Below are 26,321 nucleotides of genomic sequence, written 5' to 3'. Positions count from 1 at the left end.
GGGATGTGAGCGAGGCTGCCAACCAGAAGGCCGAGACCCCCGGCTAGTTGCCGGCGTCGCGCATATCAATAGATAATGCACCGCGATATGGGCATGTGGGATGTGGGATGCGGGAAATGCCAGCAGAGCAGATCGCTGAGACTGATAAACCCTAGGATGGACCACAGCGGGATGAACCGAAGCGCTGGATATCAGATATATCAATCGCCCCGGGTCACTAGTCTTGCAGGGCACGCGCGCCATCGCGGGGCAACCTTTTCCTGACTTCACCGTATCATCGCGGATGGGGAACTTTCTCGGCAGCTCGGCACCGCCAACGATGGGTTCGTATCCCAATCGAGAATTGCGTATAGCACGTACTTGGACGACGGATGGATTACGCTGTGCCGTGTTTCCCGACGGTTCTTACGGGGACCGGTTGCCGCAAGGGATTAAGAGAAGAGCGTGTCCAACAATCGACAATCCTCCGTCACTCACGGGCCACAGCACGGTTTATTCACAGCAAACGACAATCACGATCAAGCGAAGGGGCACTGCTGTGTTCTGAAAACATGAGTCGACATTATGGAACAGGAACAAACTCCTGGAATATGTATCTCGCATCTATCTTCGACGGCCGTTAATGCGCTCGAATCCGATCTCGTCGTCGAAACGCGGCGACCGTTTTATCTACCAGGAAGGGAACAAAAATACCCGGGACACCATTCGATGAGGATGAGAATGAGACAAAGATTAAGAAATAAAGGAAACCCGAGGTATTACATCCGTCCTGCACATCATCTGCGCGTTTCAACCTGCCGTTTGCTCCAATGTACACCAACCGCAAACAACAGGGTCGCTACATGTATGCGCCAGAAAAGCCAAAAGTGAGTAATGAAAATTCCACTGATTGGAGGAAAAAGCAAAGTCGTGAGAAGCATGAGGGACGGGAGGGAGTGATGACTGAAGAAAGCGCCACCGTCACCCCAAGACAGCCGCAAGCCTTAGTTGCACCACATCTCAACACGAGTCTTGTCGAGCTGGTTCAGGACGTCAAAGTCAAGCCCTGTTTGTCTGAAAGCGACGATGATCATGTCGAAGCGCTGCTCTAGCGACCGCGCATTCCAGTCCTCGACGTCCAGGCGCGAGATTTGCGGTACAGCCTCCTGCTTGACGAGGGGATCGGCCCAGCAAACATCGACCTTTTCCGTTAGCACGAGGCTCTTTGCGAGCTCGAGACCGGGAGAGTTGGCCAAGTGCGACTGGCCCTTCTTGAAGCCCATACCCACGACAAGGACGCTGGGCCTCAGCTTCTCGGCGCACAGGGTGTCGACCGCGCGCTGAGCAATCGTCATGGGGCGAGCGCGCATCTTCTCCGTTGCGTGTTGCAGGAGAGGGAACTGACTGTTCGAGAGAAGGTAGTAAGGGTTGACCGGAATGCAGTGACCACCGACACCGAGACTGGGCATGAATGGCATGTATCCGAAGGGCTTGGTCGCCGCCGCACCGGACACCTCGTATGGGTCAACACCGTGGCCCAAACAAGCATCGGCCATCTCGTTTGCGAATGCGATACACATCATACGCTGGCAATTCTCGTACAACTTGGTCATCTCAGCGACTTCGGGCCGAGACACAGGGACGACATTGTCGAACACCTGCGAGTATAGGCGAACAATGGCATTGAGAGAGCCTGGAACCACATCATCCAAACCGGAAACGATCTTGGGAATGGCGAATGCAGGCGGCTCAACTCGGCCAGGGTCAACTCGTTCGGGGGACATGCCGGCGAAGAGATGACGCTCCTGTGCCAGAGGTCCAAGCAGCTCTCTGGTCATACCGACTGCGACGGACGATTCGACGACAACCACTGAACCGGGGCGAGCGTATGTGGCGACGTTCTTGAGAGCAGATTTCAAGAAGGAAGCGTCGATGGTCTGGTCTGGGCGCAAAAGTGTTGGAACCGAGATGAGGAAGTGTGTGGCAGTCGCCATATCGCTGGGCTTGCAAGTGAACTTGGCCTTGCTGTCTGGGCCAAACTCCTCGCCAAGACTCTGGACGCGCGCCTCAGAGACATCGAAACCGAGAACATTGAACTTGCGGGCAAAGTTGCCAACGAGGTGCTCTCCAACATATCCGACACCGATGACGGCCACCAGAGGTTCCGCCTCGAGGTCAATGGAGCTTGCAACAGTTGCAAGCTCCTCATCCGACTCGCACTCCTCCGTGGGAGGCGTGATGGGGTAATATCCATCATGAGGGAAGTCCCATCCTTGAGGCTTGGTCTCCGGGGAGTCGAAAGGATATCCGTTGTGGCAGGTCGGAGACCGCTCCGGGGTATCGGGAGTGAGCATCTGGGTATCCATTGTGATGGAGCGAGGGTATAAACGAACGATGAGGGCTTCTAGAAAACGAGTGGTGGGGTAGGCCTGTGAAGATGAAGGAGAATACCTTTTCTGATATCTGCCTTTTGGGAAAAAAGTCAACTACACTGCCAAGTGGCTATTGCTCTTGGAAAGGGCGTAAGAGTGGAAGAGAGGGGCGCACGGAAAGGAAGGAAGAAAGCTCTTGTCAGAGGAAAGGAAACGGGAGTTAAAAAGACTTGCCAACTGAGGCACTGACATGATGGTCAGGCACAAGGAAGAAGGAGGAAGAGGAGACAGCCCACTCATGTTGGCCCTGCCCCTGGCGTCAGCTTTCTCGAGGTTGCCCAGACCAAACCGTTGCGACCGCCGTTCTCCATGGCAGCACCAAAGCAAAGCAATGATTGAGACATGGCATCAAACTGGGTGTTGCCGGCCCTAATCGGGATCCAAGCCTAGTTTGCAGCCTACGGCATAAACGCCATGGTAGTGGTGAGGCTCCCTCAAGTCAGCCCGGCGGCACGCGGCTGGGGGAATAGCGACGGGGCCGTGGGCAGATCAAAGCCGGAAAGAAGAACGACATGTTAGTTTCAGGTCGAGGCTAGCTCCCGAGCAGGCCAGAACTTGGGGTCGAACAGGCAACCATCAGCAATAGTTTGTCCAAAAGCAGTCCATGGCAAAGCGGCCTGAAGGTGGCTGAAGATTCCATCCCCTCAGAGCGCAACCACGACCACAGGCGCGCTTAGGCAAGACGACGCTGCACGGAGAAAGATACAATAGCGCAATATGGCATCAGCAGAACGACAATGGCAAAATACTGCTCAGGCCGGGTGTGTCCAGACTCTCAACACTCACCAGCAATATCATCCAGGTTGGAATCGCCAAGCTGGCAAGCCCGGATGCATGAGGCAGGCAAAGACACTCATCTCCCCTGTCTGCCCATCTCACTCTCGCCGAGGTCTCCTCCGACGCTTGATGTCATGCAGAACGCCCCCCGTCAACACTTGCTGAGGACCAATTTTTGGGGAGGAAGTTGCTGCGGCCTGTTCGGTTGGCCTGGAGTAGGCATGCTTTCTTGGAACTTGGACGCGGAATTTGAACATGACAATCTTTACTGCATGGTCATATTCGGGGTTCGTAAGCGGCGGTCCAGGATACTGCTGGATCGAGATGAATCGAAAAGACCGGAGGTTACGCTGGGGTTACCTTCGCATCTCAAGGCCGAGGGGGTGCTTGCTTGGCCACCGGCCTTGAGCGCGTCGATCACGTATGGCTGAATTCTTTTCGCGGAAGAGATTTCTCTACCTCTTTTCTCCGGCGATATCCTAGAAAAGGCTTGGAGGTCGTCTTCGACAGGAAACTTGCGAGGGTATCGACAGGGGTCCTGCAAGACGAGAAGGGTGTATGAGCAAGCTGGAAAATAGCCAGGGTGAGGCTTGCTTGCAGAGTACGGACTGAAGGCGGCGCACAGAAAGCTCCTTCGGTCTCCGTATTCCGTATGCACATTTCGAGGTCGACGGAAGCTACTGTCTTGGCAGCTTGGAATCGAGTCCAGAGTCGGATGAGACGACGTTATGTGTCGAAGCACAACAATAGAGAAGTATACGTTGTGGAGAGGATGATTGGTGTGAGGAACGAGACAAGGAACGTTCGGTCAGCTCCCCATGGATATGCATATCAATGCATATGCAACTGGGTGATGCATATGCATATGCCATGCAATATCTAACACGGCGACATGAAGCGAGGGACCCACCCCCGCTGAGTGCTTTATTGCATTTCGGAAAAATGCTGGGTGGTATTGCATGAGTGCGAGGTGTCTCTCATCCCCGCTCGCACGACTTTCTTCTTTCTTCATCTTCTCCGTTACTGCATCACCATCTTATCATTTTCCCACGCCCCCTCCATCACCACCCTCCTTTATCCCCCGTCCGCCCCTCCTTCCAGCTAGGCTCTTAGTTCCGTGGGGCGCGAGACCATCATGGCTTTCCGGACCGTCCTCCACGACCCCATCCCATCAACCGCCCGTTCGACACCGATCCAAGCTTCCAAGCCACAAACGGCCCCTTGCACTGGGCGGCATACACGTGGTGGAGAACAACGCCAATGGAGGACTGTTTCCCTCAGAGACGCCTCTTTTTGCCCTATCCGTTCTCTCTGAAGCTCGTTTAGGAAGAGAAGAAGAAAACATTGATGCCAAGAGCTCCCCTTCATCTCGTCATTCTCGGCTCGGGACCGGCGCGGCGCCTTAGGGAAAGCATTTGTGTTGCACACGCAGCCCACCTACCAGCTGGATTTCGGGACCCCTCAAGCCACAGCGGCTCTCTGTCAAACAGCAAACAAGCAGCCTCTGGTGTGCTGAATGATGTTATTTGCAGTCCCGCCGCCTGGGGCCAACAACTGGCTCGAGCCGACGGCTTGTAGCATGATGCTTCATTCAAACAAGCAACCTCTGTCCGAAACGGGGCGCTGAGAAGGTTTGATCGGCGGCTAGATCGTACACTGTCGACCGGAACGGCATCATCAAGCATTCGGCTCGTTTCAAGTTACGATGGCAGCTCTTCTCGAAAGGAGTCCAAAGACGGGTATTTTGTCTTTGCCCTCCCCCCATGTGTCCGCGACAGCGAGACGACAACGACTTCGACTCTGATGCCGTCTCCTCATCACGATCTCGCAACACTTGCCGACCTGTCTCGACTACCAGAAGCCCAACGCAGCGTCCGCGGACGAAGGCGCACCGCCACTGCGCGTTTCTCAGACTAGTTCTCTGCGGCCTGAAAGAGTTTTTCAATGTTCCGACCATGGGATTTGCCATCCTACTCGGTGTGTGCCCTCAACACTGGCATGATTGGTGGGACTTCGTGCCTTCGCCTCAAGCTGACGAACCAAAAGATGGGATGGCAAAGGCCTCCGCGCTGGTGCCATCTGCACTGCAAATGCAAGATGCAATACAATTATAGAACTGCAGAGGCACCCCCGGCGGATTGGCGATGGATATTGGAGCCGCAGCCTACAGCCCTGCCAGGTTGGCGCCAAGTTCTGCCAACAATGCAAAGAAGACGAGGTGCATCTCACTCTTTGTGTGAGGTTGGGGATGTCATTGGCCCCAGCCATGATCGCACCGCTTCAGTCTGGTGACTTGTGCGTCCTCAGTCTTCTGATTATACGAGGAGGTCCAGTCATTGAGGCTGCAGTCTTTCCTCGATCATTCGCACCTTACGACCTTGTCCAACTTCATATGACATCAAGAACCCGACAGGCTTAGGCTGACAGTTCCGGCTCTCGTGGAGGCGAAAACCCTTCAAGTTAGCGTCTACTTTGTTGCCGAAAAGTTTGGTCTGCGGAGAGGACGATGCTGACGGCACTAAAAGACTGGAGCATATCAACATTTTCTCATAGCCAAGAAACAAAAGTTCCCCGCCTGTTTGTAGGAATTTAGGAGGTTAAGGAGGAGACCGACCGGAACCTCGCTGACGAGGACACGGTACTGCGCATTGCAGTGTGTCGCCGGGTATCGGCGACTTCACCTCTCGGGTTCATTACCAGAACGTCGGAGTCAGCCAAGGACCGGCGCATCCGCAGGAGGACAAACCTGACCAGTCTTGGGGAAACACAAACCCGTCCATTTGGTTAGTCTACGAGAAGATTCCGATCTTCGCACCAGCTTCTCAGGAACAACTAAGGATGGCGAGGAAGACCAGACGAACGACAACGTACCCTGGTTCTTGATTCGGTCTTCGAAGTCATGCGGTGAAGCTATTCTCGCAGTCAAGTTGGACATTACCGTAGTCTGGACATTGACGCCGCAGGGCATGGAACTGAACGAGAAGATTTCTTTGAGAAGAAGGACGGGTACGTACTTCACCATGTCGACTCCCCCGCCTGCCCGGTTTCCCGCTTCGCTATGCGCATCTACGAGTATGGTGCTACTCGGATAATCGAATGTGAATATTGACAGGGGGCATCCACCTACAGCCAGGGATTCTGGACTTCTCGGGGGCATCTCGTCGCCCGCGGTCAGCCCCCCGGTCACATCCCAGCTCCTGGTCTTTGATCTTCCTCTAGGTATGCCCCTGTTATTCTCACAAAGCACATCATCAATCTATCATCAGGGCACCTGCAGTGGATCTTCGGTCTGTCTGGCTGGAGGCTGGCACGCTGGCCTGACTGGGTATGTTATTGCCCAGCTTCTGCAGCTCCAAGTCTGCAAGGGCCCAATATGTCTGGTCTCACTCAGCCCATCTCATACTCAATGGGGAGAAAATTTTTCCTTTTCACCGTTAGCCTGCCAACGCACACCTTGTCTACCAGTTACTGTCCGGTTGTTGGACGGCTGGCCTCGTACACGAGCAATATCTGCCGATCCCAGCCTTTAGTCGGGCACAACGGGGCCATGATCGGGTGAAAGCTCATATGGTTCATCTCTTCAACTCCGCGAGATTCCCGTACCTGACCCGGCTCTCACGGCTCTGCAATTCGTATGCCACCTGTCGACAGCCTATGCGTCAATGTCTGGCATGGAGTCATGCTGGGGTTACGTACGAATAGTTGGGTCTGAAGCCATGGATTCAACCATCTGAAGGACGCAATGTCATGCTGAATATTGGAGTCTTAGCCTACGATCCAACGGGGCACCGCCTCGTATCGAGAGGGTTGGAAGTGCCAGTCTACCGTTGCAAGTGCCGTTTCTCCCGTCTGACTCCATCCATCTTTGACTCGAAAAATGCCATTATATGCGCTTGGCCAGCGCCATTGATCCAGCTGCCAAGTCACACGCTCTTAGCCAGCCTACTCTTGCCCTCTCTGTCAATACAACCTGAAGGACTGGACTCCACGGCGTCCTTGGCAGGTCTGTAGGAGCAATATCCATCTTCGTAGTGTAAACCCGAAGACCAGTCATTATCGTCGAGCATCTCTCGTAAATACCGCCCTTCGCCTTCTTTGAATCATTCCGGAACCTATTCTCCATCTTGCCCGCAGCGTCGATCGGTCGGAATCATACCCTCTTTGTCTTGCAGACTACCTCACATTCTCTAGCCATGCATGCGCTTCTGCCTATTCTCCTCTCAGGGGCGGCTATGGCCGCCACTATAAACGCTCCCCTGAGGAAGCGCGCCGAGTGTGGGCCCGGAATCGGGTCCTGCGATCCGGGACAGTGTTGCTCAGAAGCCGGCTGGTGTGGAACGACGGCAGATTATTGCGGCGGCTCGCAATGCCAACTCGAATACAGCGACTCTTGCGATACCTTGTAAGTCAACGACCATCGGAGTCCTCATCATGCCGCACGTTGCTAACTAAGCCTCGACAGTTTTCCGCCACCTGGTGCTAGCACGGAGAGTATCGCGCGGCCCCTCGTGGGCTCCGTGCCTTATGGTGTGTTCATCTGCCTATGCATCGTGGGACGGACCTAACTTGCATATCCGTCTAGGCTCAATTATCACCACTTGTGCCAACCCAGGAACCTTGGCATTGACCTATGATGATGGCCCTTACATCTACACCTCCAACCTACTCGACATCCTCGAGGCCCAGAACGTCACCGCCACCTTCTTTGTCGCCGGCAACAACATTGGCAAGAACCGCATGGACAACCCCGATACCCCTTGGCCGGCCGTAATGCAAAGAATCTATGCCGCCGGTCACCACATTGCAAGCCATACCTGGACCCACCGCAACTTGAACGAGGTCAATAGCACCATCCAAAGAACCGAAATGATCTACAATGAGATGGCATTCCGAAACCTGTTCGGCTGGATTCCCACTTACATGCGCCCGCCGTTCCTTGAATGCGACGCCGGGTCAGGATGCCAGAACCTGCTCAAGACGCTCGGTTACCACATCATCAACGTTAATATCGACACCAAGGACTACATGTATGATTCGCCCGAAGAGATCCAGACCGCCAAGGACCGCTTCTCCAATGGTGTCTCAACAAATGCGGCAGCAAACAAGTACATCGAGCTGTCCCATGATGTCCACTATCAGACCGTGGTCAACTTGACCCAGTTCATGATTGACACTGCCAAGGCGCGTGGTTATCGCCTTGTAACCGTAGGAGAGTGCCTCAATGATCCCAGAGAGAATTGGTACCGGTCTGCGGGTGGCGCTATTAGCTCCGGCGTCGCAGTTGGCACGACCAGAACGACGACGACAACCTCGGTGCCCACTTCCGTGGCATCGACGCCTGTCTCGACGCCGCAGACCAGAGCCACGTCTAGCACAGCATCTACTAGCATCGCAACTCGCACATCGTCGTCAAGTGCCCCTGCTTCGACAAACGTATCACCGGACCAGACCTGTGGTGGCACCGGTGGTTACACGTGCCTCAACTCAGTGTTCGGCAACTGCTGCTCCTACTATGGATTCTGGTAAGTCTCTGGACGCCTTGGACGCCATGAATGATACGGCTGACAACTTCCCCTTAACACAGCGGCTCAAGCCTTACATACTGCGGAACGGGCTGCCAATCAGGCTTTGGATCTTGCTCCCCCCAGTCTTCGGCTGTGGCCGAATCCTCCAATGGCCTCTGCGGGACCCAATGGAATGCCTCTTGCAAGAACTACGGCACGAAGACGTGCTGTTCTCAATATGGTTACTGGTATGTTTTTACACTTCTTCTTTCCGTTGAAGGTTGCCTTCGGGCCTGGTCCATCCGCAACAATTATTCGCAATAAGTCGACATGCTGATGAGAATATTACAGTGGCAATTCTGCGACGCACTGCGGAACAGGCTGCCAGTCGCTTTTCGGGACATGCAATTGATCGGGCTGTGTTGTTTAGTGCAGCATATATTGCCAGCCTGCATCGAACCTTGAGGCTGGCCACCATACTCGCACAGCATGGCCGATCCTCGGGGACCTCCCCCTCCAGCCCGGGGGAGTCCCCGTACAGATCATTTTTCTTTAATATATCGCGCAGAAGATGACAGCGAACATGAGGGGCAAACTTTGCAAACCTTGATTCACATATTTTTGTTTTTTTCGGTCGGTCGGGCTATGGAACCGGTAGAGTCGACTGTCGCGCAGTCTATCGAGAAACGCCAAGACTGTCGGCGCGGACGCACTACTACCTAGCTACCAGCTACCACCTACCTTTACGATCTCTACGGCCGAGAAGCTGGGATACAGCTGGGGGATGTTGAATCATATGCATTGCAGCAGAAGCGTTGGAATACAGTAAGAACGCATTGGCATGTGGACGCAGAGAGGGCTTGGAAGTTGGGGGAGGCAGATAGTTTAATGTTAACACCTAATCGAGCAGGCGAGAGGGCATGTCTCGAACTACATCGTGCGTTTGCGACATCTCAACGGCCAGTGTCGTGCTTTTTTTTTTTTTTTTTTTTTTTTGCAATTTGAATGGTTTCTCCGGATGATGCATGTCTTGAAAAGCTACTACAACGGTTTTCTTTGTGTTCACCTTTCCATATACGAGAAGCCTCCGGACGAGACACCATGTCATGTGTAGCATCGAAGAGACGCACGCAATTATCGTGGTCAAGTCAGCTGAAACTACCAGGCATGGCGACACTTCACTTGGACATGTGGCAGCAAGAACGGGGAAACATGTCCCGAATGCCGGAGAAAAGACCATTCACAACCTTCAAAAAAAAGTCTGCTGCACTAACTACTACGACGTATGACGAGCTTGGCCGAGCCCTCGGGCGATGGGTTCGGGAATACCATGTGGTGGGACCGGCTCTTCAAGGGTACGGTCAACTAGAGAAATGAACTGAGAACCTGATTAGATGTCAGTCAAACCCCCCTAGCTCACCCGCGCGGCACCCGTCTCCGAGCTGCCAAGGGGAGCAATAACTCCCAAGACTTTACCCGAGCTTACGTGGGGAGAAGAGATGAAGGCGAAAAAGACGCAGGTAAGAAAGTAACTTGAACTTAAATGTTCTAGGTGCCATGAAGCTTAGCCCACTTGTCGACGAGGTGATTGCTCGAACAGGACTGGAAGACTTGGTGCGGGACGGGATGTAAGCTGCGAGGGTAGGGAAGCCATCGACAGCTTACCGGCTTGAATCTTTACCCGTCTATGAATGAGTTGCTGAATCGAAGTAGGTTGGAAGCATCTACTCAATGACTGATGCGTGTGTCTTCCAAACCTCACCAGCCACACACGTAGAGAACGTAGTGAGGCCTAGCCATCATTCTGACGCGTGCTTCATCGCCCAGCCTGACGGGTCGTCAAGTCCAAGCGAGTCCTTCATCTCAGCTCCGCTGCAATGCACTTATTTTGGTGTTCGGGTCACCTAGAAAACAGCGTGATCCGCGCGAATCTGTCATTCGATGTTTGGACGAAGTGGGCCTAAGATGATGATGCGCGGCCGGAGCTAAACAGGCCTCGAAGGAGACGACGAGGGGTGACCGGGGGCGAAAGATTGAGAGGGGGGAGACGGTATCGTAGCATTTCGTGGGGGAAATCGATAGTGCCCTCCTGCAGCATGTGTTCACCCAGTGATATCCAAGGTCGGGCATTACTGAGGCAAATTTTTGATTGTATCCGTAGAGAAGCCAAGGAGATGGGCATGGCCGCCAGGTCCCGTATGGGTGAGGTATGGGTGCATACACGACAGCCATTTGTGTTGCCCCGTATCATTGTAAGGGCTTAGTTCTGGTGTGAGGATCATGCCCATCCTTTGCGATGTCATTCGTGCTCATGGATCACTACCTGGTAGGTGTGTATGTGTGTGTGTGTGTGTGTGTGTCTGTGAGCGTGTGTTGCGCCTGTTCTCTTCGTCCTGCCCTGCCGGCCTCCCTCCCTCCCTAGCGCTGTTTCTCACCTTATTTTACCTCGGAAACCAACTTCCCCATATTTCTCCCGTACATTTATCCCCTGGTCAGATTTTAGCAACTTCACCCTAGTTCCCCGAAGTGCCAAGAGCGCGTAACCTTGGAAAACAAGGAAGCGGCTACTGCAGGTCCTGGGATGCCGCGTGCTTAGCGCCGTGTTCAACTCTCACCGGGGGGCCTGAAGTGGGGCCGCTTCCGCCGCTGATGAACCCACTCAAGCCTCCCGGGGTACCGACCACGCAATATCGGGGTAAACGGTTATATGCATAATAGAATATTCTATCCGTATCCACCGGTAATTACTCCGGTTAATGGAGGGGGAGTGTGCATCTTTCCCCCTTCCCGTCCCCCCCCCCCCCGTTTCCACCGCCGTCAACCTCACCCTCTCACAACCTTCTCGACAACGACAACCACACACGGCCACACACACCCCTCCGCCTCCCCGTCTCCCTTGGGTTCTTTCCCTCACCCACCACCTGAATAGAAATCCGCATCGTAACGACATGCAAGCCGCTTCCGCATCGCTAGGCGCCCCGCTTTCCATCTCCCACACTCTCACGATCCGCCTCAACCCCATCGTCCAGTCACACCCTGGGGGGGGGGGGCTGGGAATCACGTACCGGCCATTCGCAACCTCAACCACGGACCATGGCGCATCCACACGATGGTGTGATGTTGCATCAACGCCACGCTTTCTTCTTGCGCCGCTGGCTCGCCGCCAGATTTGCCATAGTGCCTGGCCACCACTACACGCACACGCACGTACGCACGCACCACGCAAATCCCATGAGGTTTTGGGGCCTCTTGGTACCGTCAAACCTATGCCCAGACGGCTGGCAGCAGAGTTCTCGATAGCGAGTGTCCTGATTCTATCACCCAGGGTCTTGAACAAAGCAAAGAAGCAAGCGTTCTCAGCTGGTCTTTCCCAAAACAGACACGATGATGGACAGAAAGGGACATGAACGAAAAGAAGGGTGCTCTTGGCCGTGTTTGGTCCTCGTCTGCTTCAACCTCGATTTTGTTTTTTCCTCTGGGCTGGGCCGGTTGTGCCCGTGCGACTCTCAGACAAACCGTTAATGACCCAGATATTGCAGATGGCAGGCAGGCAGGCTTGGAGGTTGAGCCAAGGTTGTCGAGCTGAGTCAAACACCAGCCATTCGTCCCGTCTTTCCAGTCATCCGAAGTCCCTGACAGACGTAGGGAACCACAGGCGCAGCATTGGCTCGATCCCACAGACATTAGGCTGCTTTGCTCTTCTGCGTCCAATGGGTGCATGGCCACTTTGTCCACTAGGAGTTGTCGGTCAGCGTCCGCGTATGGAGGAAATGAGACTTTGCTCACGCACTCACGCAAACTCACGATTTGTGTGCCTGACTGAAGGCGGTGGCCCTGTTCGGCGTCCTTCACTGGGTGCCCAGTATTCAAGCTTACTTGTGTGTGGAGGCATCCATATGCAAGGACAGGCACTGTACAACTCTCCTGCCCACTCGTGCAGCCCGCGAATCCATAAACACGGGCTTGGCACGCCGGGGTTGACCTGACTTGATTCGATTTACAGCTCACTGCTGCAGCAACCATGAGATGTTGACCTGGCCTTCTCGCCTCTTCAAATCCTTCCCTACAGCTCCTCTCTGCAAAGGGAAAGAGTGCGATAGGTAGAAGGATGTCGTCTGAATGGAGACGATGCTGGCCCCCAGCGAGCCGAGCAAAGTCCAGCCCAACCCAGCCAGCGTTCTGCATCTGCGGCTCTTCTCTTCTGCTTCCCTCCCCTCCTCTCGCCGCTCCGTGCTAGTGGTTACTCGGAGCGAGGATCAGCCGCGAACACTACCGGAAGAGATTCGTTTGGTTCGGTCTCTATGGTCCCCTCTTTCAACCCGAGCCCAAAATATCTCTCGCAGCTGCACGTTGCAACTCGCACTCTCAAGCAGCGGTGTCCTGAAGTTGAAACTGACGTGTATATTGGACAGGGGTCAACGGAGCATCACCGCGCTAAGTTGAGGGCCGATCACCACCATCGACCACCAACCCCGGTCAACGTCGCCGTTGCCCATGTCTTGCTTAGCGAGCGGCTCCCGCCTTGTGGTGTAGCACTGACCATGCGTACTTTGCTGCGCCATCTCTGAGCGGCTCTCTCCTTTCGTGTGTGCTTGCGGGCTGTATTTCTTTTTGTTCCGAAGGTGGATGGATGTTGCTGTTTTCTGCCATTTCCACGCCATGCCACATGTTGTCGTTGAACGCCACAGCTCTCCTCGGACGAAGCCGATGCCATTTCGGGTGTTGGGATTCTCTGCTTGGGCGAATTGGTTCACACAACATCACTTGATGCATATCGTTGACCTTTTGATTTGAATCCCAATCCGTATTCTGTCGATCATGGCGTTCTCGGATTCAGGCGTACCTGCTGAACATCAAGAAATGAGCGGCAACACCAGCAGCACACAGTCACAGAGGAGCTGGAAAGCCCTATGTCAAGTGGCCGGCGTCAACCTCGGGGGCGTGTAAACGACCGTCGACCAGGCATACCGCTGTCTGTTCGTTCACGGTCCGTCCACCTGCAGCCGCCGACGTGTGCTGCTGAACCTTTTTCGAGAACTTGGGCATGGTTGTCTCATCTCCACCACCAACCACACACACGTTTTGCAGCAACGGGACATCCCCTTGCTGCCTTGCTCCCCTTGCAACATTTCTCTTCGTGATGGCACCAAAATGGCGTTTGATGTACCCCTGTGGCCGGTCGAGTGGGCAATCTTCGAACTTGGTCCGAGTACAGTATTCTTTGCTTGCTCAGCTGACGCTAGAAGTCATGTTGCTGTCGCCATGCCAGCTGGATGTATGAATGTATGAATGTACGAATGTCGTTCGGCCAAGCCCAGGAAACTGCAACCAGTCAATAGTCCGTATTTGCGAGACATGATCGCACGTCGTTTCCGCCAGAAAGCAAGTCCAGTCAGTTGACGGGCAGCATGGCGGTCCATGCCTTACCCCGGCCGAGCTGCCGCCACTCTATCCGAGCCTGAGAGAGACCTTTGATTCCGACCCGGACAGCTGGTCGGATCAACCGCCTCGTGAGGCTAGCCCCGAATGTCGAGTCCAGGTCCGTCGTGCTGATGTTACCCTCTTTTACCCCATGCCGGCCCTCTTTTTTCCCTTTTATCGTCTTCTCTCGCAGGAATAAAGATTCATCCTCCACTTCTCACTTTTCACTCTCTTTCCTCCCCATCGGTAGGAAACTTGCTCTGTTGCCTCCGGCAGTCATCACATTCGTTTTGTTGTTGGCCCGACTCCCTCCAGGATCTTGATCAGATCCCTGACCTCCACCATTAAACATCCAGTCTCTCGCTCCTCATTGTGTGCGCTTGATACTCCTTCTCTTGTCGTTGTCGAGGTCTTTGGTTGAAATCTTTCAACCCTCATTTCCAATTCACAGTCTCAAGCCAGTCAACATGGCTCACCGTCCCGCACCACCACCTCCTCCCATGGCGGAGAGCAGCCGCCCTCCCCTGTCTCCTTTCTCAGGAGCTACAACACCGGCTCGTAGCCAGCGAAGCCTTTCCATTCCGAGGCCACTTGGATCTCGAATCCAGTCACAAGGCTCTGTAAGTCGAGATATGTCTCTGTTCTGAAAAGAGTTTCATGGTGCTGACTAGATAGTCTGTCGTTGGCTTCACCACAGAAGACCTCCCCTTCGGCGTCCGCACACCCGGTTCCTTCGGTCATCGCTCATGGCAGTCTCGCGGCGGCGAGTCTGCTGCCTCCTTCGTATCCTCCGTACAGACTGAAGAGGCAAAGCTGAGATGGGACTCGGACTCGGAGCTGAAGCTTGTGTCCAAGTCCCTCTTGCGGTTCCAGAAATGGTGCTTGCTCATCGGTCTGCTCTGCATCAATGCCGCCCTCATCTACGTGTCTTTCACGTACCACGTCGCTCACTACTTCTTCATGGTGCTTCTTAGCTCCAACACCGTCCTCCAGTTCATCATGATCGTCTTCATTCTCGGCCACTTCATCTTCAAGGGCATCTTCTTCTGCTTCCGCCACAAAGAGAAGGTGCCAGAGACCCCTGAGAGAATGGTCATGCTTCTGCCCTGCTACAACGAGACGCTCCAGGAGCTTACTCGATCTCTTGACTCCTTGGTTGCGCAGAAGAACATTGACGAGCACCCACGCATGATCTTCATTGTCGTCGATGGCAACGTCAAGGGCGCTGGTATGGAGAAGACCACGCAGGAGTACCTCCTCGAGGATATCCTTGAGCCCGGCCCCACGCGCTTCTTCGAGAACGGCTACCGTGCCCGAGACGGTCTTTTTATGCCAACCAAGATCCAGACTGGATTCTACAAGGGCATTCCGTATGTCTTCGTTGGTAAGCGTTACAACCAGGGCAAGCGCGACAGCTTGTGCTTCGCTCGTTCATTCTTGTACCACTTCCACAAGCGCTCCACCAACATCATGACCATGTTCAGCAACGAACTGTTTGAGCACCTCGGCAACGCCTTCGTCTCTCAGGGCCTCGAGAATGTCGAATACCTCGTTGGTATGGATGCCGACACTGTGTTTGACGAAATGTGTATCTGGGAGATGTTGAGGGAGATCCGCAAGAACCCCAAGCTCGTCGGCGTCTGCGGCCACGTCTGTGTGGACTACGATGGCAAGAACTGGGGTCTCTGGTCGCTGTACCAGTCGGTCGAGTACTCCCAGACACAAGGTCTCCGTCGCATGTTCCAATCCCGCATCACCGGCAAGGTCAACTGTCTTCCCGGTTGCTGTCAGCTGATCAAGATTGACGAAGCCACTTTCGGCGACGAGGTCCTCCGCCAGCGATTCGGATACTGCCCCAAGCCCAACGATCTTATGACGCAGCACATCATGGGCAACTACTCCGAGGACTCAATCCACGCCAGCATCATCTTCTCGCTCTTCCCTCATCGCCAAACCGCCCAGGCTCTGCGCGCCAAGGCCTTCACCATTGTGCCGCAAGACTGGAAGGTCTTCCTGTCTCAACGCAAGCGTTGGGCTCTCGGTTCAATCTCCAACGAGTTTGTCATGATCTTCCGCCCCGGTATCATCCCCATCGAGCGTCTTCAGTCCATCATTGCCGTCATGACCTGGTTCATCACTCCCTTCATCATGGCTGCCGTCATCGCTTTGATCATCATTCTCTGCCGTCGCGGTGATGAGTTGGTGAGAGATCCAGTCTTCATGTCGCTGTTCGCCCTGCTCTTGTTCCGATACGTAAGTCTCCCCATCAGATCTTTCGCTTACCTTATCCGAAGGATCCCCTTCAATTTTTGAGACATATTCTGACTGAGTGGTTTCACAGATTTACTCCTTCTGCATCGGTTTCTGGCTGCCAAGAAACTGGCTCGAGCGCATGCAGTACTTTGTGGGCTACTTTTTCCACTTGTGCACGTCGCCCTTCCTCAACATGATCATCCTGGGATACTCCCTCGTGTACTCGGATGACTTCAAATGGGGCAAGACCCGCGAGGTCATCAAGGGAGGCGACGACGAGAAGATGGACGCTGAGGGCGGTCGCGGCACTCTTTAAGAGCCTTGCCTCACTCACCCAGGTTACTGGATGCGCGTTGGCACTAAGGTTGTCACTATTGCCTGGCATCGCGGCAACCCGCACACCAAGACCTAATCGGGCATCTCTCAGCTGACTACTTGTGCTTTCTTCTTCTCTTCACACACTTTTCTTACTGTTGAATCATTCATGTGGCGTTTTAACCTTGCTTGAGGCTGAAAAATATGGGAACATTAGACTCGTCCAAGTCAGACAAATGGGAAAGCGTGAGAATATGGGACCATGATTGGAGGGAAACCGGAGAAAAAAGTCGATATCGCATATCATATCTACATAGCATCTCGCTCTTTTGGGGGAAAAAGGACACACGATTGAGGCGGGCTGAAGATTGGGGGAAGCGAGGGAATTGGTTCACTTCATCTTTGCACACACGCGCAGCACACACGGTACCGCCACCATCATCATCACATACCTCGAAAAGAGCTGGAAAGTTCGTACATATTGGGGACCTTATTGTACAGATGGCACGGGTGGAGGAAGAGAGGGGATGGTGATGATGAAGGGCTGAGCTCTGGCCGGACCTTGATCGTTTCGATTCTTCACAACTCGCTATACTTTTCATCGCTGGGGGGATTCTCTGGGCGACCATTGTGTTTGGTCAAGTTTTTATTTCTTTATTCTTAATGTAATGTTTAGGTCTGGTGGCTACATGGAATGACTTATGAAGCATAGATACTTACCTTTCCCATGAGTATCCAGAATAACAATTGAACATCTGAAATATGGCTTGACTCTTCGCTCATCGCGTGCATCTCAATTGATCGACAATTGAGTGAGTTCAATAGTGTATCTCTCCGATGATGAGCTGAATCGAACTTTGGCCAGCGCAGACCCTTGTGGCTTGCCATGTGTCAAGAGGCAGATGGCAAATCTCTGGTCAATAATGCGCGCTAAGGCATTTGGGCTAGAATCACGTCAACTACAGCGAATTGAGTTCAAGATTGATCGCAGTGGGTAATGTGGCGTTGATGTCTGCCAGCTGAAGACGGCGTCAAGAGTGTAGGTAATTGAGGTGATCTGTGAGAGAATCAACATTTGCCGTCGCGATTGAGCGTTTGGTGTCCGCAAACTTTCACTGGCGTTGATAATTTTCAATCATTTTCAGTGATGGACCCACCTCCATGAGATGAACTCCATGAGCTCTGAAAGCCACTACAGTTCATCTCATGAGTTTCGGGGTGAGACATCAACATTAGACGAGGATGAGCCCCTCCATCCTCCGTCTTTCCGTCGCTCTGCCCTTACACAATTCTCTCTGGACCGTGCTCCTCAGGCCCAAACTCCGGGGCTTGCGATGTCCGTATTGTTAGCACCAAACCCCGTGTCCGGGCCGCTGTGGGGGCCTCTTGGAGTAGTGCTGGCGCCGCCCAAGATCGAGTTAAGTACGGGACCTAGCAGCAACTAGTGTTTTGGCCTGGTGTCGAGGTAGCCATGAACATCCCCGGCACACATGCTCCTAGGCAGTCCCAGCCAAGGCGGGCGTGGGCATTTGTGTTCCGATGCAAGGTAGTAGCAGATCATAGAAGATCGTGAGGGCTTCGTGCCCACGATTCTAGCTTGTTATAAGCGCCGGCCTTAGAATACTGGGACTATGCCCGAGCGGTACTCCGCCATCCGAGCCCGGCATCAATCAAGAGTGACTCGTGTCCGGGGAGGCGCCGGAGGCGATGTTCGTCCGCCTTTCAGCAAGTTTCATTGTCGCCTCTGAGTCAGCAACGCTTTTCTTTCGCGGGGAGCGATCGTTGATCTGAGTCGAGACATGGAACGACAACGGCATTGTCTTAGATAATCGCTCATTCAAACCTTGCCTTTTCATCACACCGATCACAGTGGATCTAGGTAAGCTAGGATGCCTGGTTGCTAGGTATACCTAGACACAAGTTGACAAGGCCATGGGCAGTCCACCTGGGGAAGTGATCCGGACCGCAACCCATCTCTCCCACAACACCCGTAGAATGCCCCGAAATGTCGATCTTACTCCCCTCATAATATGTACTGTCCACAAGAGACCCCGTTCAATAGAGTGCAACCTTGACTCAGGCTATTTGGGTGAAGTCTGGAACGAAGAGGCCGTGTAAACATCACACGCACGTAGGCCAACCAACCTTGCTCCTGCCCGGACCCCACCAACTGGCATAAATCCTTGGGAAGATTTTCAAGATTTTCCACTCAACCGCAGATATTAATTTGCGTATTATCCCGAGGGGTTTCGTCAAAGTCTTACAAATAGTCGAGCTTACTGCATTTGTAGAGAACAGCGAGCTTCTGGCAATTACTTACTCTGCGGAAAAGCCTGAGACTCACCCGTTTTACCCCTCATCTCATTTGGATCGCATCGTATTCCAACCACCAGACGCCCGATGAACGGTAGGATGTCTTGGTCGTTCCTGACAAGGCATAGGAATGTCTTGGACAAAGTAGTTGGCGTACCACAACTGTCAAGGCCCGACATGGCTTCATAAATAAGGGCTAGACAGAGGGGAAGGCATGGGATAACCCTTGAATACTTGCCACTTCAACGGGTCAACCTCTTTCCATGCCACCGTCGTCAGTGGCATCGCATCCACCTCAACTTTCTTGGCATCAGCCTCAAGGTCGAATCCGAAGACTGGCGGGTGAGCGGCAGTAGGTAATAGCTGGGAACAACCGGACTTTGCAAGGTAACACAAACTTTTTTCCCTCCTTCACGTAAGCATGTGCGATCCTGGTACCTTTTTTACCAAATTTTGTGCGAGTACGACCCGATGCGGCGAGTTGCGAGCCAGAGCTGCACGAAGCTTCAGCTGTGCCGTGATGCAGCATTGCGTCGTGCGTGGTGTGTGTGCAGAATTGGGCGAAGCGAGGAATCCTTCTGAGAGAGTTGAGAGAACGGGGAGGGGGAACATCCTACCCAACACCCAATCCGACGGACAGGTACCGAGCCCGGAAGTCAAGCTGGTTATTATCCGTTGTCAACAGTGCCATGCTGGGATTTGTGAACCGTGGAAAACTTGACAAAATGTCAGGCCTTTCCCTTTTACCTTTCCCTTCTTGGGACCGTGGGACCTTTGCTGTGCCCGGTGGTGACGGGGAAGACGGAGGCTGGAGAAGTGGGAAAAGAGTTGGTGAAACAGGAACATGGTTGGTTGTCTCTAAAGTCTGGGCAACCCCGTGTCTGCACGAAACTGGAGCAGCCAACTGCCTAAAAGGCGCCTCACTGACGGCCGATGTTGCTGTCAACCCGGCATCGGATCCTCTACCGACATGAAGGGCACTGAGTTGGGAGTTTTGGGAAGCATCATGGCTGGGGTGTCGTGAGTGTTTGCCAGTCTTTGTTTGCCTGCCACCGTAAGAGTCACATCAGAGCTAGATCAGACCTGATACGCACAGGAGGCAATCGTCACGACCAAGGCCACGCTTATGGTGATGGTGGACGGACGGCCAAGAAAAGCCAAAAGAAGACAAGAAAGCTTCAAGAACGGGAAGAGGGTGTCGAGAGAGCTCAACCCAGAATGCTTGCCTCACCAGACCCCTGGCTGCTGTCATCGACCGTCGCCCGGCAGAGATGCTCTCAAAGCACCATCGCTCCCGTCCCCAGTACCGGGGCTCATTTTGGTTCCCAAGTTCAGGGCTGCCGGACGTCCTGAAGAGGGGGGAAATGTCACCGTAGGCTTACAACTTGGACTCGCAAGTTGCAACTTACACCACAGAGGACAATGAGAGCCAGACGCACACCGAAGTCTTGCCAAGCCAATAATCCGGCAGGCCAGGGGCGCCTGTGGGACGTGGCAGATGCTGAGAGCGCGTTGCTTTGACTTCTGCTTACCTTTGTGCCTTTGCACCTTTTGGTAGACCTTGGCTCACCGCGGGGTAATCTGCATCTAGCGAGGCTCAACATCATAAAGGGGTACTGGGGGTGTTCTACTCGATTATCACATGAGATGCCTGGTGAATATTCACTTTCTCTTAATGGAGAAGTGAACACCCCCCTCGGTCTTGTTCCACTTTTCCTCTTTCTGCCCCGCCTGCCGCCCCCGGTTCACTGCACTCTCACACTCATCCACCTCTCATCCACTTTTATCCTCTCATCCGCTCATCCCCTTTCTCCCCCCTCGCGTCGCGCGTATGACTTCTCCTCACCCCTCTGAAGTCTGTCCTCTGTTGCTGGCTGGTTCCTTATTACCTCTCAAGTAAGGTACTAACCAGCTGCAGAAATGTGACTGCATCTCATCATCCACAGTTCATCCTGCCCATCTCACCTACATGAGAAAATGCGGGAGACTTCGTGACGGAGCCTTCTCCATCTAACAGCCACGAACCAACGATTCCATGCGTCAGTTGCACAGGCAATAAGACGATGGACCCAGCGAAGGATTCAGCAACTGGAGAAATTATCATGCCATTGTCTATCGCAACGTTGGTTACTCGGCCGATCTGCAAGGCAAGGCTGGGCAAGCAAAGGCACGTTGCAGTGTTCGTATGAGCGGGGATGAAAGTCTTTACACTTCGTTTTCTCATATTGTCCTATCCTTTATTTGCTTTTCGCTCTCCAACGGTTCGTACATGCTGTTCAGTACCCCACAACAGCTGACCTTGACCGGCCTCGGCGTTCATAACGGCTGACCTCCGGCATCGTCTTGTACCTAGAACAACTCTTCTTTGTACACCACTTCGTCAGTAAGGCACGCAATAGCACCATGTATTATTCCAATATTGTCAGCGCTGGGCTCTCTCAACCCATCATACAGCCTCATGAACCCGAGATGCCAAGTCGTTAGAACATACACCAGGTTGCCAACGTGGTCGAAAACAGAAGGCGAGGACAGCCAAGTGGCGCTCTGGTAGACCTTCCATTTAAAAGATGAATAGCAAAGCACCTCGCCGCCGTCGGGGCGAATGCCCATGGTTCGGGATTCTGATTCAGTCATCTGCACTTGAACCGTCTCCATATGTGCTCTCGGCGCAGCAATATCGTTGCTTTTCCCTCACAAATGGACCTCTCCCAGCTCGTATTAGTCGGTACAAGCAAGCAGGTGACTAAAATAGCCCCGTGTGCCGGTAGAGAGTGCCATGAACCAAGAAGTGGCTCGCTGCAAGGCACCCTTGCGCCTGGTTAGCTATCCCACACGCGCCTGTCTGGACAATACCGGCACCACGCGCGAAATATCAGCCGGCCAGTATGTCTCTGAGCTGTTGACTGCCCGGGCTGATCTGCCCTGTTTAATTTGCTCTCCTTGGAGCTGGGCGGCCATCTACTGGCCCAGCTTGCAGCAGCCGATCACTCAAACGCCAGGCCAAGGTTGCATTTTCAGCCCATAGCCAGGCTGCTTATTGCTTAGTCTACTTTTCCGAAGACACATCTGCTTCCGTGTTATATAACAATGGCCGGCCCCGAGCCGTCTAGTCCGCTTTGCTATTCTTCCGGACCACGGTGTAATTAAGTTGTCAAGTGCAGTGCTGCATCGTGTACACTGTCCCAATTTGGCCCGGCTTCTTCTTTATTGAACTCTGCCCTGCCAGTTCCATTCGCTAAGCGCTACTTTCTTTTTGCCTTAACCTTCGGGGAAGCTCATTCGTTACCACACAACTTCTCGACTGGCATTTGGCCCCTCAATCAGTATGCATTTCACCGCTCTCGCTTTTGCCGCCAGCTTAGGCTTGGCTGCTGCCCACGGTGCCCATGGCGGCGATGAGTTGCCCGTGCCAAATATCTTGGCTGGAAGACGGGCTTTGCAAGATTTCACTGCAGCTCGCCGGACAGTTGAGCGTCGCGCTGCCCGTGTTGGGCCCGTACCCGAAGCCTCAGAGTTGGAGAAGCGCCAGTCTTCTGACGGCCGCTGCGGTCCTGATTACAACAACCAAGTCTGCGACGAAAGCGACTGCTGTTCTAGTGCTGGGTAAGTTGTTATGTGCGTACGGCAACTGAGTCTCCGAGAGGTCTAACCATGCGATAGATGGTGCGGTCAGGGCTACCTTTACTGCTCGGCTCCCTCCTGCATGATCGAGTATGGTCCGTCGTGCGATGCCAATATCCGCCCAGACGGACCAGACACGACGAATGTTCCCCGTACTAGGCTTGGCTCTGTCCCTTATGGTCAGGCCATCTACCACTGCGAGCACTATGGTGACATCGCTTTAACTTTCGACGATGGTCCTTACATCTACACCGAGGATCTGCTGAACAAGCTGAAAGTATGTCTATGTCTTCAACACATGACCAACAATGAGCTGTGCTGACCTGCATGCAGGCATACAATGCCAAGGCAACCTTCTTCATTACCGGTAACAACCTGGGCAAGGGCAAGATAAACGACCCAACCACCAACTGGCCTGCTCTTATCAGGGTTTGTCTGCGTCTATCCTGCAGCCTTTAGCAATGACTAACCTCCCACAGCGCATGATTGCCGAGGGCCACCAGATTGCCAGCCACACCTGGTCTCATCAGAGACTCACCACCATCAGCGCCGCAAAGTTCCGTAACCAGATGATCTACAATGAGATCGCCTTTGCCGACCTGCTGGGTTACTTCCCTACTTACATGAGGTATGCTCACGGAGATCATGTTCAAGTCTGAATCGTCTTTGTCTAACACACTCCAGACCCCCCTATTCAGCCTGTGATGCTACATGCGAGGGCTATCTCAATGACTTGGGTTACCACATCACCTACTTCAACCTCGATACCGAGGGCTATCTCCATGACAGCGCCGACCTCATCCAAGACTCCAAAGACATTTGGGATGACAACGTCGAGGGCAAGGACGTCGCCACCACCAAGTGGCTCCAAATTGAGCACGACCCAGTCTACCAGAGTGTCTACAATCTGACAGACCACATGCTCGAATCACTCTTCCGCAACGGATTCAAGTCTGTCACCGTTGGCGAATGCCTCGATGACCCCCAGGAGAACTGGTATCGCTCCGTTGGCGATGCCCCGCCGTCCAGTGGCACCACTACTCGCGTAGCCACGGGAACTGCTACGTCTTCAAGCGCTGCTGTCCCTACCGGCACTCTCCCTGCTTCCACCGACAGCCGCTGCGGAGCCAACTTCGGCAGCACGACGTGCTTCACAGAACCCGGTGCAACCTGCTGCTCATCCGCCGGCTGGTGTGGAAACACGGCTGACCACTGCGGCACCGCATGCCAGCCTTTCTACGGAAACTGCCAGACCTCCGGGGCATCGAGCTCCCCTGCCCCTGTCAGTTCCGCGTCGTCATCTGCAAACGTTCCCGTTCCCACGCCGTCCGGCACCAGCTCCGCGCCTGCGTCCACCGGTACGGCGGCGTCTCCTCTCCTGAGCACCAACGGGCGCTGCGGTACCACGCAGGGCGGCACCACTTGCATCAGCGAACCCGGCGCGACGTGCTGTTCGCAGTATGGGTGGTGCGGTGCCACGACAGACCACTGCGGTAGTGGTTGCCAGGCTGAGTTCGGTACTTGCGGCACTTCGAACTGATGTTGATCCAGTCTGCGTGCATGCCCCCTTTTTTCTCTCTCTGCAATTTGGAACTTTCAACTTCTTGAGTCACCTCTGCTTAAAGACCAGAGGACGAATACTTAGTGTGTAATCTCATAATGGGAGCGATGAGCTACCCGCGGATTCTTCATGTCGTTATTGGCGTTCGGGCCTAGTGGAAACGAAAAAGGTATCATGGGTGCTTAACGATATAAACGTAATGGGCAGATAGTATCCGTAATCTTTTAAAAATTGACCGGAAGAAATCTACGATCACTGTCTGACTCAAAAACCCTGCAGTTAGCACTGACGTGTGTGTTAATTATCTGCTCGGGAGTACGGTGGCTTATATGTTTGAGGCAGTTTTTCTCCCAGTCATGACCACTTAGCTGAGGCCTTGAAACCGTACAGCATGCTACGAGGTAACGCCGCGAAACTTCCACTTTCCCATGGACTCGAAAACGTTGCATGTCCTAAAGCCAAATGGCTCGATCTCCTTCTTATAGCATGCCTCGCAACTGTCTTCCGCTCTCAATTGAGTCGCCGCGAAAGCCATTCGTGGGCTCTGACGGCTCAGCGCTGGCGGGTTTACTATTCTCGAGCGTGGCATCATGACTGAAGATCATTTGCCCAGTGCACGAATCGTGACTCGGAGTCTGGGGTCTGGACTGTCCACAAACTTCTGCTGCCCGCGGCAAAAACCTCCGAAAAATGGAGGCCGGGCCGATGTGGGTCCACCGCGGATCTTTCGGGGCTGCCGTGTTGCCCGGTTGTCTGGAGATCATGTCGGAGCGCCGCGAGGAAGAGAGCATCCAGAAATACAGGTCATCCCGCCGGCTAGCTGAAGCTGTAGGGACCCTGTGACTTTAATAGTTTTGCAGAGGTTGGCCTCGATTTAGTACTAGAAAAGAATAGAAAGCTTCAAAGGCTCTGCGGCATCTTGGCCATATTTCATGTTATAGCCGCGACCTCCAGTTGAGTGCTTGGCGTCTCTCTCGGCTACACGATCCGTTGGGATGCTACTCGTTCACCCAAATGCAATGGAACTGAGAGATGTTGGTTATTCTCTTATTTAACTCTCTTTCGATCTAAATAGGAGATGAACACGCGAGCAGCGGTTGCCGTACCTTGCTTGGCAGGCACATTTGCATTCAGTTGACAAGCGGTTGAAACAGCCGGCTGCGAACAGTTCCTTCATCCAAAATGAACTGTTTTCCACGAGTCATTGGGTAGTTGCCTGTCAGAGCTGACAAAATAGGGCAGGTCGGCTCGCACCCAAAACTTTTCAACACCACAAAACCATAAAGTGAACCGAGACCATGGACTAGACGTCGCCAGGTACACCAAAGGCCGACCTGCCAAGGCCAATTTATTCCGATCTCTATTGACAGTGCTCCTTGAGTCTAAGAATTGGGCAGTCAGAGGGGCCTGCACAGCCGTCAGGAGTGCTCACTTGGCATTCTGCAATGCCCCTCTTTGCCCCGTGTGAAGTCTGGTTTTGGCATGATGAAAGATTATAGCCTGAACTTTCAGCTGACAAAATATGGGTCCTTGTCAGGAGGTTATGCCTGATCATGGTCATGGCTGAGAAATACCAAAGTCTATCTGGAGCGTAGCTGAGGTAACAGATCTGTCAGCGGCCAGTCTCGATATACGTTTCCCGAGCCTACTGCCCACGGTCTCTATTAGCTATGATGCCAGGCAACAGACAACACCAATTTTAAGAAGTAGCGGAAAACTCGTCACAACTCTGTCTTATCGTTGACGGAAATAGTGATGAGCTGCAGTGCCAGTCACCCTAGAGAACATCAGAGACAATTCTTTGAGTGATGTTCATTCTTATTCGAATCCATATAGTACGTCACATCTGCAATCATGAGAACTCAAAGCCCCTTAGACTATAAGCGAGCTGGGCGAGTGAGAGTATCCTCCTTCAATCAAAGCCAAACCCATCTTATCTTTAGACTGGACGACTCCATTTGAAGCCACTTGCAGGGCTGTGTTCATGAAAGTTGGAACGAACTGGCTGGAGACTTGGCCAGACTGTCTCCGCACCGGCCTTACAAGGAGACTCAAATAAACTACTTCGCTTTCCGGGGATGCAGAAAAAGTCCGTAGGGCTGTTAAGCGGTGTACAAGAAAACACGGTGGGCAGCCCTTGTTTCA

General features: G+C 53.5%; 7 protein-coding genes across 7 annotated transcripts; 4 read left to right on the top strand and 3 right to left on the bottom strand.

Moving 5' to 3' along the window:
* Positions 1-926: 926 nt before the first annotated feature.
* Positions 927-2,816, bottom strand: BDP81DRAFT_54563 (nucleotide sugar dehydrogenase). Its single transcript, XM_060595970.1, has 2 exons — positions 2,582-2,816; positions 927-2,442 (listed from the first exon to the last, which is right to left on the bottom strand). The coding sequence occupies exon 2, from the start codon at positions 2,343-2,345 to the stop codon at positions 984-986; it is 1,362 nt and encodes a 453-aa protein (XP_060443514.1). The 5' UTR covers positions 2,346-2,442; positions 2,582-2,816; the 3' UTR covers positions 927-983.
* Positions 2,817-3,009: 193 nt separating this feature from the next.
* BDP81DRAFT_432216 (uncharacterized protein) lies at positions 3,010-3,931 on the top strand. Its single transcript, XM_060590757.1, has one exon. It carries the CDS (start codon positions 3,149-3,151, stop codon positions 3,617-3,619), a length of 471 nt encoding a protein of 156 aa, XP_060443513.1. The 5' UTR covers positions 3,010-3,148; the 3' UTR covers positions 3,620-3,931.
* A 3,450-nt stretch (positions 3,932-7,381) lies between these two features.
* On the top strand, positions 7,382-8,714 carry BDP81DRAFT_462636 (polysaccharide deacetylase; the record flags this gene model as incomplete). Its single annotated transcript, XM_060593923.1, has 3 exons — positions 7,382-7,590; positions 7,651-7,715; positions 7,771-8,714. 3 exons carry the CDS (start codon positions 7,382-7,384, stop codon positions 8,712-8,714), a joined length of 1,218 nt encoding a protein of 405 aa, XP_060443512.1.
* Positions 8,715-11,730: 3,016 nt separating this feature from the next.
* Positions 11,731-12,788, bottom strand: BDP81DRAFT_432211 (uncharacterized protein). Its single transcript, XM_060590756.1, has one exon. The coding sequence runs from the start codon at positions 12,713-12,715 to the stop codon at positions 11,957-11,959; it is 759 nt and encodes a 252-aa protein (XP_060443511.1). The 5' UTR covers positions 12,716-12,788; the 3' UTR covers positions 11,731-11,956.
* Positions 12,789-14,580: 1,792 nt separating this feature from the next.
* Positions 14,581-16,682, top strand: BDP81DRAFT_396135 (family 2 glycosyltransferase; the record flags this gene model as incomplete). The annotated part of the gene is made up of 3 exons (XM_060588147.1): positions 14,581-14,733; positions 14,789-16,366; positions 16,455-16,682. The coding sequence occupies 3 exons, from the start codon at positions 14,581-14,583 to the stop codon at positions 16,680-16,682; spliced, it is 1,959 nt and encodes a 652-aa protein (XP_060443510.1).
* Positions 16,683-16,771: 89 nt separating this feature from the next.
* On the bottom strand, positions 16,772-17,506 carry BDP81DRAFT_54506 (uncharacterized protein). The gene has a single exon (XM_060595969.1). The coding sequence runs from the start codon at positions 17,308-17,310 to the stop codon at positions 16,861-16,863; it is 450 nt and encodes a 149-aa protein (XP_060443509.1). The 5' UTR covers positions 17,311-17,506; the 3' UTR covers positions 16,772-16,860.
* Positions 17,507-22,274: 4,768 nt separating this feature from the next.
* Positions 22,275-24,155, top strand: BDP81DRAFT_378208 (uncharacterized protein; the record flags this gene model as incomplete). Its single annotated transcript, XM_060586793.1, has 5 exons — positions 22,275-22,597; positions 22,655-22,892; positions 22,949-23,044; positions 23,095-23,243; positions 23,300-24,155. Exons 1-5 carry the CDS (start codon positions 22,320-22,322, stop codon positions 24,153-24,155), a joined length of 1,617 nt encoding a protein of 538 aa, XP_060443508.1. The 5' UTR covers positions 22,275-22,319.
* Positions 24,156-26,321: the final 2,166 nt, after the last annotated feature.

This window comes from Colletotrichum phormii (genome assembly GCF_030913505.1).
Source record: "Colletotrichum phormii strain CBS 102054 chromosome Unknown BDP81scaffold_14, whole genome shotgun sequence".
Classification (NCBI taxonomy): Eukaryota; Fungi; Ascomycota; class Sordariomycetes; order Glomerellales; family Glomerellaceae; genus Colletotrichum; species Colletotrichum phormii.
This window is presented reverse-complemented; position numbering and strand designations above follow the sequence as displayed.